The 14,005-nt window shown below is 43.1% G+C and overlaps 1 protein-coding gene across 1 annotated transcript in view; it reads left to right on the top strand.

Annotated features, from left to right (window-relative positions):
- Nucleotides 1-931: 931 nt before the first annotated feature.
- HARS1 (histidyl-tRNA synthetase 1) overlaps nt 932-14,005 on the top strand; it is a 37,123-nt gene continuing 24,049 nt past the window's right edge. Inside the window, exons 1-4 of the mRNA XM_061586610.1 lie at nt 932-1,161; nt 2,790-2,879; nt 11,477-11,596; nt 13,195-13,290. Of these exons, the coding sequence (XP_061442594.1) occupies nt 970-1,161; nt 2,790-2,879; nt 11,477-11,596; nt 13,195-13,290 (498 nt within the window). The 5' untranslated portion in view covers nt 932-969. The remainder of the gene's footprint in view (nt 1,162-2,789; nt 2,880-11,476; nt 11,597-13,194; nt 13,291-14,005) is intronic.

Genomic DNA, 14,005 nt, shown 5'->3' on the forward strand with positions numbered 1-14,005 from the left:
GATGGGATTGTGCTGTTAATTTAGGAGAGGTTCTAATACAAAGACTGGTTTCAGTGCCAAGTCCCAGAGGGGTAGATACATTTGTCTATTGCAGCAAAATAGTCTTAGGCAATAGTCTTAGGCTGCAATCCTATATACTTTCCTTGGGGTAAGCTGCATCAAACTGAGGAGACATGTATTAGATGACACTGCTCGGCAGCAATTTTATATACAATTATCTGGGAGCAAGTCCCACTGAACTCAATGAGATTTAGAAGCCTGAGTAGACATGTATAGAATTGCATGGTTAAATACAAGAGTCGGGAAATATTTTCCAGATGATCTTCATCTGTTGCAGCAAAAAAGAGTCTTGAGGTACCTTAAAAACTACAGTATGACATTTATTACAGCATAAGCTTTTGTAGCCTAATCTGATGCATGACATGTTATGCTGAGTTACAGGTACATAGACACATGGTTGGACGGGGGGGTGTAAACAGTGAGGTCTGAGGGAAATTAAATGGCGAAAGCACAGACAGTGATAATTCCGTAATTATTATTATTATTCGCAAAACAGGTACTGATAACACAGACGTCCTGGCATTCCAGGACTTTGTCCCGATTCGGTCCACGAACGATAGCACTGAATCTCTTGATGAATTCAACTATCCTTTTAAAATGGGTCAAGAATTGCAATTTGTATGTCAGTTAATATAGTATCATAGGAGGCTGGAATGTTCCCCCACTGGTTGCCATTTCTGATGTCAGATTTGGGAGATAAATAAGCACATGGGCGCAGAGGGTGGGGGAATGTAAACAGTGCGCTATCATCGTCACTTCCTCCCTGTCTCTTCCACGCCCACCCCCCTCGCCATCCCAAGCCTGTCTTGCATCATCCGCCCTCACCTTCCCGGGCTCTAGTCTTGACACGGACTGGCTACACAGTTGCACGGTGGGCAGATCTAGTGGCCTCACTTCAAGCCAGTGCGCATGCCCGGAGGCGATATTGTCTGCGGCTGCGCAAGACCATTGAGGCAAGGAAAGGAGCAGGTGTGTAGGGCTTCGTTTCCCTTTTGCTGCCGAACGTGGAGGACGGTGGTCGTCATGGCTGAGGAAGAGGCTCTGAGAAAGCAGGCAGACATGGTGCGGCGCCTGAAACAGGAGAAGGCCAGCCCGGAGGAGGTGAGGTGAAGTGGGCATGGGGGGTCACGACTAGTCTGCCTCTCCGTATTTCAGATTAGGGCGTAGACGGTTGATAGAGAGTGACTTGCAGCAGCAGCAGCAGGTCCCTTAGTAAAAAGCTTTAGGAACTGTCACCTGCCTGCTCTATATGGATGACACACGGCGGCATGGACAGTCGGCGCCCTAATGCAGTAGTTGCTCATGTTGGCAACGAATAAGGTTTTCAGATGTTTCGAAAGGACTTTATTTTTCATACAATCAATACACGTTCTATACGTCCAAAAATGTCAAGAACATCAAAAGTTAACTTTTCAACATCGTTATGTAATTAAACCATTTTTCTATTACAGACCTAGAATAAATATTATAAATAGATATAAATACAACAATTACTTACATAAAAAAGGAGCAGGTACTTTAATGGTCTAACTTGTTTTTAATTTTTTGTAAACGTTCAACTTTTCTTTAAGTATTAGTCTTAGTATTGGAGACAAAAAAACAGCCATATAACTGGAAATCATAGACTATTGTTTGTATCTAGCGCAACACTTAAGTGTCCTGTCAGTGCAAGGATTTACGCTTATGGAACAGGACTCCCCCCTTCCTTACCCCACCCATGCCCTCCCCAAATCTGCTCCAGAGGGTTGGGGGAAAACCCACAACAAATGGGCAGGGGGTCATTGGAGGAGGAGGAGTGAATTGCGTAAACTTTGTTTTTAATAGCTGACATCCGTATCTTCTTTGATTTTTTTGATCCTTATATTTTACTATTATATCATTCCCAATTTTGCCCTTTCACCTATCTGAGATAACCCTATATGCATTTTCAATACTAATTGTTTCATGCAATTCACCCCTAGAATTGTTATAAATAACTCTTCGAAATAACAATATCAAATCATCTCCTTCCAGCTTTTATTTCAGTCCTCTAATTTTTAATTCTTAATTACCCAATTCTTTCACCTTATTTTCTAATTAAGTTATTTTGTGTTTATTTTTTTCTTCTGTTTTTGTACATGTACTTTACCTTCCATTTTCTGTATTTGAAGAAAGAGTTCTTCCTGATTTTTTCCTAGTTATTTCATCCCATTTGTAGTTTGAAATATTAGCTTGCATTTTTCTTCTGTAGTTCGTAATCTTTTTTCAGTATTTTCTAGTCTTTTGTGTCTCAGCTTTTGTATAATCTTTGCATTTCTTTTAGATGTTCTGCTGATGTACTGAATTCCTTTGCTGTCCACATTGTTTTGTATTTGTTTTCCTTCCTTTTGCCTTTTCCTGACATTTGTCACTTTCAAAAATAAATTAAAATTGGTCTCCCCCATTTTCCTTTGTCCTTCCTTTTTTCTTTTCTCCCACATTTTGATAAGTGAGCTCTAATGTATACAGAATAAAATGAGCAATCAGTGGAAAAATACTAACAGTTTTAAATGCATCTTATGTTGTAAGATGAGAGTAGGAAAGAGACTACACCTACAGTAAAATTTTCCATTATTATTGAGTTTTTAGGAACCTGGAAGATTAGCTAGGTTAGGGTGTTTCCCATTTGCCAAATTTAATTAAAGCCATTGTATAAATACAAAGTAGCTAAAAGTGTGTAACTTGCACTGGTTAAAAAGATGTTCTTTCAGATTGCAGAGCAGGTGGCAAAGCTGCTGGAGATGAAGGCAAAAATGTGCCCTGAAGAAGGGAAACATAAGTTCGTCCTCAAAACGCCAAAGGTAAACGTTTGAGCTCTGTGATGAGCACCAACACGTGGCACAGCAAGGTTTCTGCATGCGTACTTTTGTTCTCATATGCGCACCATTTGTTTGCAAACAAAGCTTATGAGGGTTTAGGAAGCCTGTCTTGTGATTTCCATTCTGATGGCTCTGTCGTGTCCTGCTGGGATCAAGCATGTCTTTCTCTCTCCCAGTGAAATTACAGGCAATTTCCCTTGCCGCTTCTCCCAGTGCAAAATCTGTGCATGTTTACTTAGAAGTAAGCCCCACTGAGTTCAGTGGGGTTTACTGTCTAGTAAGTGTGTATAGCAGGGTTTGGGGAACCTAAATTTTAAGAAGTGAAGGTGGCCTTTCAGATCTCTCTATCTGATCCTGAGGTTGCTTCCCAAGCTAAGCTCCCTCCCCAGGCCACGCTCCCTCACTGGGCCTGCTCTTGTGTCCTCTCTGAATGCTTTTGCTTGGCTGTCGTATGTCCTTGAACTGTTCTAATTCCTCTTCCTTGCCTGGGTGGAGAGAAGTGCGAATGTCTGAAGACATTTCTGACACCTATGTGGCTGTGATGTCGATTAATGTACAAAGGTCAGACACATCCATTGCTGGAATCAAAAAAGGGGTCAAAGACCAAGATGCTGGAAAATAGGAACTTTTATTATAGATAAAACCCAACACGTTTCAGCGTTGTACTATTGAGATTGAGACATTTGATATTGACACAGTACAGAAAGCGATTTGCTTATAAGCTATTATCCCCTGATGAAGGCCTGCAGATAACAGGCTGAAACGTGTTGGGTTTTATCTATAATAAAAGTTCCTATTTTCCAGCATCTTGGTCTTTGACCCCTTTTTTGATTTCTCTTTAGGATGCTAGCCACCCTCTGCTTATACATCCATTGCTGGGCCACCAACCAAAGTTGGTAGAAGGCACTCCATGCCACCGAAGCGACCTGAGCCTCAAGTGACAGAGATGGTTCTAGGAGAACCCCCAAGCTACAAACCTGCTCCTTCAGGGGGAATGCAACCCCATCCAGAACAGGTTGGACATCCACCATATTTGGTGTTAAAAAAGAGTTCCTTTTCCCCTGTGCTGTGTGGCTTAACATGACAAGAAACTTGCGGGGTTAGGCCAAGTGGCCCATCTAGCGCAGCATCCTGTTCTCACAGTGGACAACCAGATATCTATGAGAAGCCCACAAGCAGAACCTGAGTGCAACAGCCTTCTCCCCAGTTGTGCAGCTCTATTGAGAGCAGAGGTGAAACCTAGACATAATGGCTTGTAGTTATTGATAGCCTTATCCTCCATGAATTTGTCTAATCCTCTTTTCAAGCCATCCAAGTTGGTGACTATCACTGCCTCTTGTGGGAGCGAAGTCTGAAGTTTAACAATGCCCTGTGTGGAGCAGTACTTTCTTTGTCTATCCTGAATCTTCCAACATTGAGCTTCATTGGGTAGCCCTGGGTTCTAGTATCACAGGAGAGGGGAAAATGTTATTTCCTATTCACTTTCTCCACCCTATTCATCATCTTATACACATCTATCATATCCCCACCCACCCCGTTACTTGCCTCTTCTCTAACTAAAGAGCCCCAGATGTTGCAACCGTTCCTCGTAGTAGTTGCTCCAACCCTTTGATCATTTTGGTTGCCCTTTTTTTTCTTTTTAAGAATGTTGATTTGCAAATATAATAAAAAATAAAGAAGTGGAACTGAATAAAATCCCACCTGCTGACATTAACAATAAGAATGCTTCATCAATTCAAATGTAAACGAATTTAAGAGAGTTAGTGTGGTGTAGTGGTCAGAGTGCTGGACTAGGACCTGGGAGACCAGGGTTCAAATCCCCACTCCACAGTGAAGCTTGTTGGGTGACCTTGGGCCAGTCACAGCCTCTCAGCCTAACCTACCTCACAGGGTTGTTGTGAGGATAAAATGGAGAGGGAGGAGAACCATATGTGCCACCTTGAGCTCCTTGGAGGAAAGGTGGGATATAAATGTAATTTAAAAAAATGTATAGATTACTATATGCAGTCCATACGTCCAAAGAAAACAAGATTGTTGATTATAAGCCAGGTATTCAAATGCAGAAAGGAAAGGGCAGCAAGATCTTCAATCCACTGAGTAATGGATGGTGGGTATTTGTCCCTCCAGCCTTGCAGTATAAGTCTCTTAGCCACCAATTGAAAACATTCCAATAAACATTTTTAAACAATCATTACAGGTTTAGCTTTAAGCAAAGATCTAGATCCAGCAGTATAGAACGGTCCATAAATAGCTACTAAAAGGTGTCACAGTTTTTAGTTGCCCTTTTTTGAACCTTTTTCAGCCTTAAAATACCCCTTTTGAGGTGAGGGAACCAGAGCTGTACACAATATTCTAAATATGGTCTCACCATAGATTCATGTTACAGCATTATGATGTTGGCATTTTATTTTCAACCCCTTTCCAGTAATTCCTAACATGAAATTCACCCTTTTCACAGGTGCCGCACATCCATCCGTGGTTGGTAAAATGAGTACCCGGCATATGCTGGGGGGTAAAGAAAGGCCGGGGAAGGAACTGGCAATCCCACCCCATATAAACGGTCTGCCTAGTAAACGTCACAAGATGTCACCCTAAGAGTCGGAAACGACTTGCACTACAAGTGCGGGGACACCTTTACCTTTTTACCTTCATCGAGCTATCCAGTATGACCCTAAGGTCTCATTCCTGTCAGTTCAGATCCCATTAGCATATATGTGATTTTTGAAGTTTTTGCCCCAATGTGCATCACTTTATGCTTGCTTACGTTGAATTGAATTTGCTTTTTACTGCCATTCACCCAGTTTGGAGTTCCTTACAATTTCTTCTTGTGCTGCTGCTTTCTCCTGGCGGTGGGAAAAGAGCTAGGAGATTGGCTGCAGCTGCTACCAATGAAGGTACCAGACATGGCAAGGGGGCAGTCACCCAACACTGAGCTCCAGACACACTGCTCTTTCTCTGCTCTGAGGGTGGGGCCTTTACCAGATGAAGGTCCTCAGCTTTCCTTTTAGGCAGGTGGCCCTTATGTCCCTCAGCAGGGGAGAAGGTGGTAGCTCATATACAGCAAGTGCACTAGAGACACTCATGTCTATAGCAGGCACCATGTTGGACACTCTCATGGGAAGCCATAGTCAGCTGTCCCGGGGAGTGGGACTGCAGGAAAGATTCAAGGAGACCACTTCTACCCAAGGAACTCTATCCCTTGGAAGACTGGCCTCCACCAGTCCTCTCATGACTCAACCAAGAGATGGTAAAAGAGACTGTAGCTGCTTTAGCATTTGTCCTACATTAGCCATAGAAGTCCAGATGCCCCCTCTTTCTCCTCTTGGTTCTTCTCCATTGAGAGCTCAGCTGAGTGGCCATCAAAGGGCCATTGAGCAAAAGGAAATGCATCTGCCAATACAACCCCAAGGCCTACTGTATTCCTTTCCTGCCACTTTCAAAGTTTTTGCCCGAAGGTGAGGACCCTCTGAGCCCAGGTGGTGGTGATCATCCCCCCACTAGCCAAGACAGTTCTGGTTCTTGGATCTCGTCAATTTCAGTTCCAGCACCTGTCAGAGATTCCTTGTTCATCCAGATCTATTGTTGCAAGGTTTGATTCTCCAGCTCCATGTCTGGAGGGTTGAACAGAGTGCCCTGAGGGATGAAGTCTTTTCAGACAAGGTCACACCATCCTCTCCTCTTGAAATCCTTCACCAACCAAATTTATGAGATGATATGAAGGGTATTCAAGAGGTGGTGCATATGCCAGCAGGTTCTCCTCTGAGACTGTGGAGGTGCTGGAGTTCTTACAAGATGATCTTGACCAGGGCCTGACACCTAACACTCAGAACAGGCAAGTGGTGATCCTGGAGACTGTACTTCCCCCCCCCCGCCTCCTTAGGGGAGTGTTCCCTAGCAAGCCACCTCGTAGACACTCATTTCCTTTGAGAGGCCTCCATCCTTGCTTTCCTAGTGGTGCACAAGTTTCCCAGCGGAACCTATCATTAGTCCTTCAAGTCTTTCCATTCCATACCACTTACCCTCAAGGCATTGTTCCTGGTTGCAATCTCATCGGCTAGAAGAGTGGGGGACTCGGGGGCCTTGTCAATCTCTGCATCATCCATCCCAACAGAATTGTTCTCTGACCCAACCCCAGCTTCCTGCCAGCACTCAACTTGACCTTCTACAGGGCTCAGGAGATCATCCTTGTGGGTTTCAGCCCGTCTGGTTCACTGGAGAGAGAGAAAATGGCACAAACTTGCTATCAGGAGGATCTTCGGGGTGTATCTGTCAATAACGATGCCTTTCAGGAAAGCTGGATCCTTACTCATATTTTATAAAAAGTGGCCCAGGGCAAGAAGGTTTTCCATTCCGCTATCAGCAGCTGGTTTGGGAGTGCATTGTACAGGCTTATTGTACCAAATCCTGGGCTCAGCCCATAGATGTCACAGCCCACTCTAAGAGGTAGCAACCAAGGCAGTTCTGCACACGAATGCTGTCCTGGAAGACCTATGCAGAGCAGCAGCCTGGGCCTGTCTGTCCACATCCATCAGACCTCATAAGGTGGAAAGCTATACCTCTGCAGAAGCAGCCTTTGGCAGGAGGGGGCTCCTCAGGTTCTGTCATAAGGTTCTCCCTCCCTCCCTTCTGGAAGGGAGCTGTTGCTTTGTTACATCTCTTGCTTGTATGCTCCACTCCTCTGCTGACTGCGTACAGAAAGTTGGACTTATCAAGAAGTGTTTTTCTGGTCAGTGGAGAATGTCATGTACAGCCCCACCCTAGAAGTTGAACCTGGGTGATGAGGTGTGGTCTTCGGTGCTTTGCATTTGTGTTCTGGGCAGAGGAGGTAGGGTCTCTCATGACCCCTCCTGTCCCATAATCTCAGAGGTTTGCTTTTCCTTATATTGTTCTGTGTTAAAATTGGTTACCTGTTTTTTTAAAGTTATGGTTACCGCTCCAGCTGTGTTTCAGTCTGGAGGTTGGAAGAAGGTTCCTTCCCCTTCCTAACAAAGTTTTGATAACCTGTTGAACCTACCTCCCAGAAGAAGAGTTAACCCTTTCCTGTAAATTCTGTTCTCCATTGACCAGAAGAGTATTTTATGGTAAGTCCAACTCTCGCTGTATCTCAAATACAGCCATTATTGAAGCATGCAGCCACTAGAGGATGCTCTTGCACACATAACGCACTGCATCATACATACTGTTGCTCCACACTGTGTTCTGAGAAACAGGTTGAAGTTGAGCATGCAGTGTGCATGTACTGTGCACGTATCTCTTAGACACTGCTAAGAGAAAAAGCTGCCATGAGCTTTAAGAAGGGAAGGAGGCAGGTGTAGGGGAGGTTGCTGGAAGAAAGAGCCTGACAGTAGGCAGACAAGGAGACCTGACACTAAGAAGACGTCAGAGCACAGGAAATAAAGATCCAGAAGGAGCAAAAGAGGGGCTGGTTGGATGGAGTCTAGTACAAGAGAGGGAACTAGGGGTACATTCCCACAAACTGTTACGTTAATGAGCCAAGGAGCAGGTGTATGGTTGCTGCCTCCTTTAAGGCAGAAGTCAGGGCCATAGTACATTTGGTTAATCAGTAGCCTTTCAGTTCATCTGAAGTTCACCTTGGGGAAACCGCTAAAATTAATTCTAGTTTCTGTGGGAGTGTATGAACTTTGCAATTCTGTTACTTCATAGGACTTCTGAAAATCATCAGTTCTGAAAAAATGTGTTTTCTCCTCATTCATACATCAGCAGCAGCCAGCTCTTATGCATCTTAGGGGAAAGAGAGGGGGAGAGAGCATAAGGACCTTCTGTTCGTCATCTTTGACTTGTTTATACAATGTATTTGTCTGTTTACTATCTTTCTGGGGGGGTTGCTTGAAAAAGGACAGTGGACTATAAATACTGTATAGTAAAAATAATGTTTGATGGAATTGTTTGGAATCTTAACCCTATGCTATTATGTTTTGGCAGGTTTATACACAATATTTTCCTCTGTGTTCTTTATATTCTTAATCTTGTTTTGCTGTTGGGTTATCCGCTGTTTTGTGATTATCCCTCCTCTTTTGAGGTATACCTTTTTTCTCCCCTTCTATTGGAAATAATAAAAGTTGCTGACATCCATGATGGAGTGAGTTTAAGAAATGCTTTGCCCCAAGTCTAATAAAATATTTGCCATACTTTGCTATAGAAACACTGTTGATGTTTCTGTTAGCTAGACAGCATAGTGATCATATAATGCAGGTGTGGGGAACCTTTGGCCCTCCAGGTGGTGCTGAACTACAACTCCCATCATCCCTGGCTATGCTTGCTGAGGCTGAGGGGAGTTGTTCCCTAGCCAGTGGTTCCCTAGCCCTGATCTAATGAGTTCCCTGGCTGCAAGGCATATTTCTGGAATGTATAAAAATTATATTTAGGTCCCATGTTATTTTTACATGTTTTTGTAATGCACAGTTCATTTGCATGAGGGCAGCATATTTGTACCTAAACAAATATTGGATTATTGAAGTTTAGGATTATTGCTCAGGAGTAAGTCCTATGCCAATCGGACTTAATCCCTGATAAGTGCACATAGTGCTGCAACTTTTGCAGTACAACCCTATGTATATATACTTGGAACTAAGTCCCACTGAATTAAATGAGACTTACTCCAAGGTAAGTGCATTGTTAAAAGCAACCAACTGAGTTTAAACCCAAGTTTAATATAAAAAGTAGAATATAGAATAGATAGCTTTTTGAGGCTGCTATATTCTTTGTTAATTTGTTTCCTTGTTTAGTTGGCTTATTACAGTAAAAAGCTTTAAACCGTTATAAGTTGCAACTGTTACCAATAACATCTTATGTTGGATTCTACTTCCAGTTCGTGGTCCAAAGCTTGGTACAGTCTCTATTAGGGTTGCCAGGTTCATGGCCTGAGACTGATCCTGTATCTTTAGGAGAAGTCAGCCAAGTGCAGGTGTTCTTGCAACACTTTAATGAGAAAAACTACAAGGTGGAATTCTTCCTTCCCCCTGCACACCTTTTAAAGATACAGAAGACCTCTTGGTTGCCAGGCCTGGCCTCCAAGAGGTCTTCTGTATCTTTAAAAGTTGTGCAGGAGGAAGAGAGAATTCCACCATGTGGTTTTTCTCATTACAGTGTTGCAAGAACACCTGCACTTGGCTGACTTTCTCTTCTCCAAAAGGTACAGGATCAGTCTCCGGCCCTGAACCTGGCAACCCTGGTTTCTGTACCTATGAATTGTCCATACAATTTTTTTAAATTAACCCATCTTTTGAGTATCTACCTTCACAAAACAGTTTGTAGCTTCATCATAAATAACAATATACTAAGATTCCAAATTATTAAGATAACAATAAACATAACATTAACAATCACATTAAATCATAGCAGCAGATAAAACTGCTGCTAAAACCCAGCACCATAAAATTACCCAAATATAGAAAGGAGGGGGGGAAATGTTAGCAGGCTATTTTTAAGTTAGATTGTATAACCCTTTGAGTTATCTCAAGGAGGTTTCCATAGTTTTGTATTTGTTTTAAGAATTTTGCTTATTTTTCTCTAGTTTATCTTTGCTTTTTTGATTACTTCGTTACATACAGTTACAATTTCTGTATCCTGTGTTGGGACCTACTCGTGAAGGGCGGGCAGTAAATAGGAGAAGAAACTTTTTCTAAATATATACAAGGTGACTTGCAAACATTCTGAATTATGTTACTTGTATTTTCATCAGGAGCAGACTTTCACATGTAGGTCTTCCACCCTAGAACAGGCTTCCTCCTTGCAACCCTGATGCCCTTTTAGATTTTAGCTGCATTGGCAGGGGCACAGAAAACAAGGCAGCTTACAAGGAAAATCAAAATGTAATATACAATGGGGTCCTTCCCATAGGGCCATTAGTGGTAGATGGCCCTGTGGTGGGAGGCAGGGGGAGCGAAGTCATAATTTTAAAACCTCTATGTTGTTGTTAGATCTTCCATGATGCAGAGTGGTAAGTGGCAGTAACGCAGCCGAAGCTCTGCTCATGGCCGGAGTTCGATTCTAACGGAAGGAGGAAGTCGAACCTCCAGTAAAAGGGGTCGAGGTCCACTCAGCCTTCCATCCATCCGTGGTCAGTAAAATGAGTACCTGGCATATGCTGGGGGGTAAAGAAAGGCCGGGGAAGGAACTGGCAATCCCACCCCTAGTAAACTTTGCAAGACATCACCCTAAGAGTCGGAAATGACTCGCACTACAAGTGCGGGGACACCTTTACCTTTTTGTGTTGTTGTTATGTGCCTTCAAGTCGACTACGACTTATGGCAACCCTATGAATCAGCGACCTCCAAGAGCATCTGTCATGAACCACCCTGTTCAGATCTTGTAAGTTCAGGTCTGTGGCTTCCTTTATGGAATCAATCCATCTCTTGTTTGGCCTTCCTCTTTTTCTACTCCCTTCTGTTTTTCCCAGCATTATGGTCTTTTTCTAGTGAATCATGTCTCAGTGCTGGAGATGGTGTGCCACTGTGTTCACCTTCTCTGTTCATTTTTCTGTAACGCAGCATTTGTTCAGTGGGATGGAAGTCCATCAGGTTGTCTTGTAACCTGTCTCTTCTTTCCTGGGCTTTCAGGGTACTAGGGATTACAGTCCGAAACAGATGGCTATCAGAGAGAGAGTCTTCAGCATCATTATCGATTGCTTCAAACGCCATGGAGCTGAGACAATAGATACTCCAGTATTTGAACTAAAGGTGAGATAGGATAGGAGAGGGAGTAAGTAAGGCAAGGGAGAAAAGGTGCTGGCAGAGGTATCAAATGTTAGTTGAGAAGTCAAATATAAGCCCTTAAGTCTAGAACTTAATTGCAACAGAAGGAAAAGAGAATAAATGTTTTAAGGAGCCAGCACCACATTGAATTTGCTTCATGTAGATTTGTAAACTTAGGCTGCCATCCTATATTCACTTACCTGGAAATATATGGATATAGATTGTAGTGTCACTTATTTTCCATTCATTTATTTTAAAATGTGTACCCTGTTGTTGTTTTTCCTGGGAAAACACAAAGTAGTTCCTAATATATAAAACTGGGAAAACAGGCAACAGCTAAAAGCATAGTTCTATAAAATGAAGGTAGCGAAACCTGACAGACTGTTCAGACATTTTAGAAATTTGGATTTTTCTGAAAACAGAAGGCAGTAAGCTTCCTTGGGGAGAGAATCCCATAAACTCCGGGCTCAGTAGTGCGGACCCTACCCCATGCCTTCAGTGTTATGCAATGGAAGGAAGAGGCTCAGGACATTGCCTCCTCTCTCTCAGTGGGCAGAAGTTCTCCTTAAGATAAAACGTAACTGCTAAGAGTTTTATGTGGCATCTGTAGATCCCCACATCTTATTTGGATCTTATGTCTGCTGCATTGGTTACCCGTTTGCTTCTGGGCTCATTTCAGAGGGCTAGCCTTTAAAGTTCTACATGGTCTAGGGCACTGGGTATCCAGATGTTGTGGGAGTACAACTCCCATCAACCCCAGCCAGCTTAGCCAATGCCCAAGGTTGATGGGAGTTGTAGTCCAACAACATCTGGGGACCCAAGGTTGCAGAACAGTGGTCTGGGGTAGAATTACTTAAGGGACCACTTAACATTTGCATGACCCTGCCCAAGCATTCGGGGCCATATTCAACTAGCAGTAGCAGAAGGGGATTTCCCCCCTCTCCTCCCCCTGCATGTGCCCCACACTGTCCCCAAATCTGCTTTGGAGGATTGGGGGAATCCCCACAATAGATTTAGGGGGCACACAGGAGGGGAGGAGGAAATTGTTCCATTGGTGTAAGGAGAAATCCTTCTGCTGACAGAATGATCTGCTCAGCACTAAGCTGAATGCAGCCCTGAGATTGGCTTAAGGGCCCTGCTCTCCATGGCATCGCAAGATGTGTGATTGGTGACCATGAGAGATTGTGGCAGGGCTGCAGTTCTGGAACACCTTTCCATTTGAGATCTACCAGAAACTGAAGCCACACCACTTTTGACATGATTCCAACATGTAGCTTTTTAACCTCTGCCTATTTCAATTTGAACTGTATTTGTCTTGTATAACTTGCTGCTATTCTGACTCTGATTACAGCATTTTATGCCTGTATTGCCCTTTGCTTTATACATTTTGTTAGCTGCTCTGGGTATGAAAGTAGAAGAGTCAGATAGAAATAATATAAATTATATGCAGGTCCCCAGGCACTTTAGGCCTTTATAAGAGGAAAAAATGCCTGAAGATGTATTTCTTTTCCTCTGTGAACACCTATTACCTGCCTTTATCTGTCCAACTTGTCTTCTCACCCCCACCCTCTTTTACTCTTTAGGAAACTTTGACAGGGAAGTATGGAGAAGACTCCAAGTTGATCTACGATTTGAAAGATCAGGGGGGAGAGCTCCTTTCGCTCCGCTATGATTTAACTGTATCCTTGAACCCCATGCTCCTACTTGGGCAGAAAGTGACTCTTCAGCAGACCTGGAACTCTGCACTTGTTCCAGTCAAATAATCCAGGGTTTAAATTATTCAAGTCAAACAAATTCAGAAACTGTTGGAGTGTTATTTTGATGGCACAGTTCTTTTTAAAATTTGTAATTTCTTGTATTCGTTACTTCATCACAAACATGGAAGAGGCAAAGACATGTAGGAATTGAGGCAATAGATATATCTGGGGTTATGCAGACCAGCAGGTTTTGCACAATCTAACTTTTGAAACACACCGGATCAACTGTATCCAGTAATGTAAGCTGAATTATATACATTCAACACATTAGGAGGGGAAGAGAATAAAATCCAAGGCTGCAGTTCCAGGCAAAATGCATGCAAGTGGGGAAATGCAAAGATTTGTTCCAAGAGAGAGGGACAAAATTGAAATGACAACCATGGAGGAGAGGGACGCCATGGGGAGGTCCACCTGTGACCTACTCTGAGTGGAGTGCCACGGTTCTCTGAACAGAAGAATGTTTTGATGTTTGCATTTTTTGCAAAAATGGCTCCCACCTCAACCATGAGGCATATACATTTTTCAAAGAAAACCCCAGAATACTATGACAGCTGCTGGAAACCATATTTCAGGCTACCCAAGAGGATCATAACCGTGTAGATCACTAAACATGTACATAAAACTTGGAGATACCGAG

Source organism: Rhineura floridana, chromosome 1 (assembly GCF_030035675.1).
Source record: "Rhineura floridana isolate rRhiFlo1 chromosome 1, rRhiFlo1.hap2, whole genome shotgun sequence".
Taxonomy (NCBI): Eukaryota; Metazoa; Chordata; class Lepidosauria; order Squamata; family Rhineuridae; genus Rhineura; species Rhineura floridana.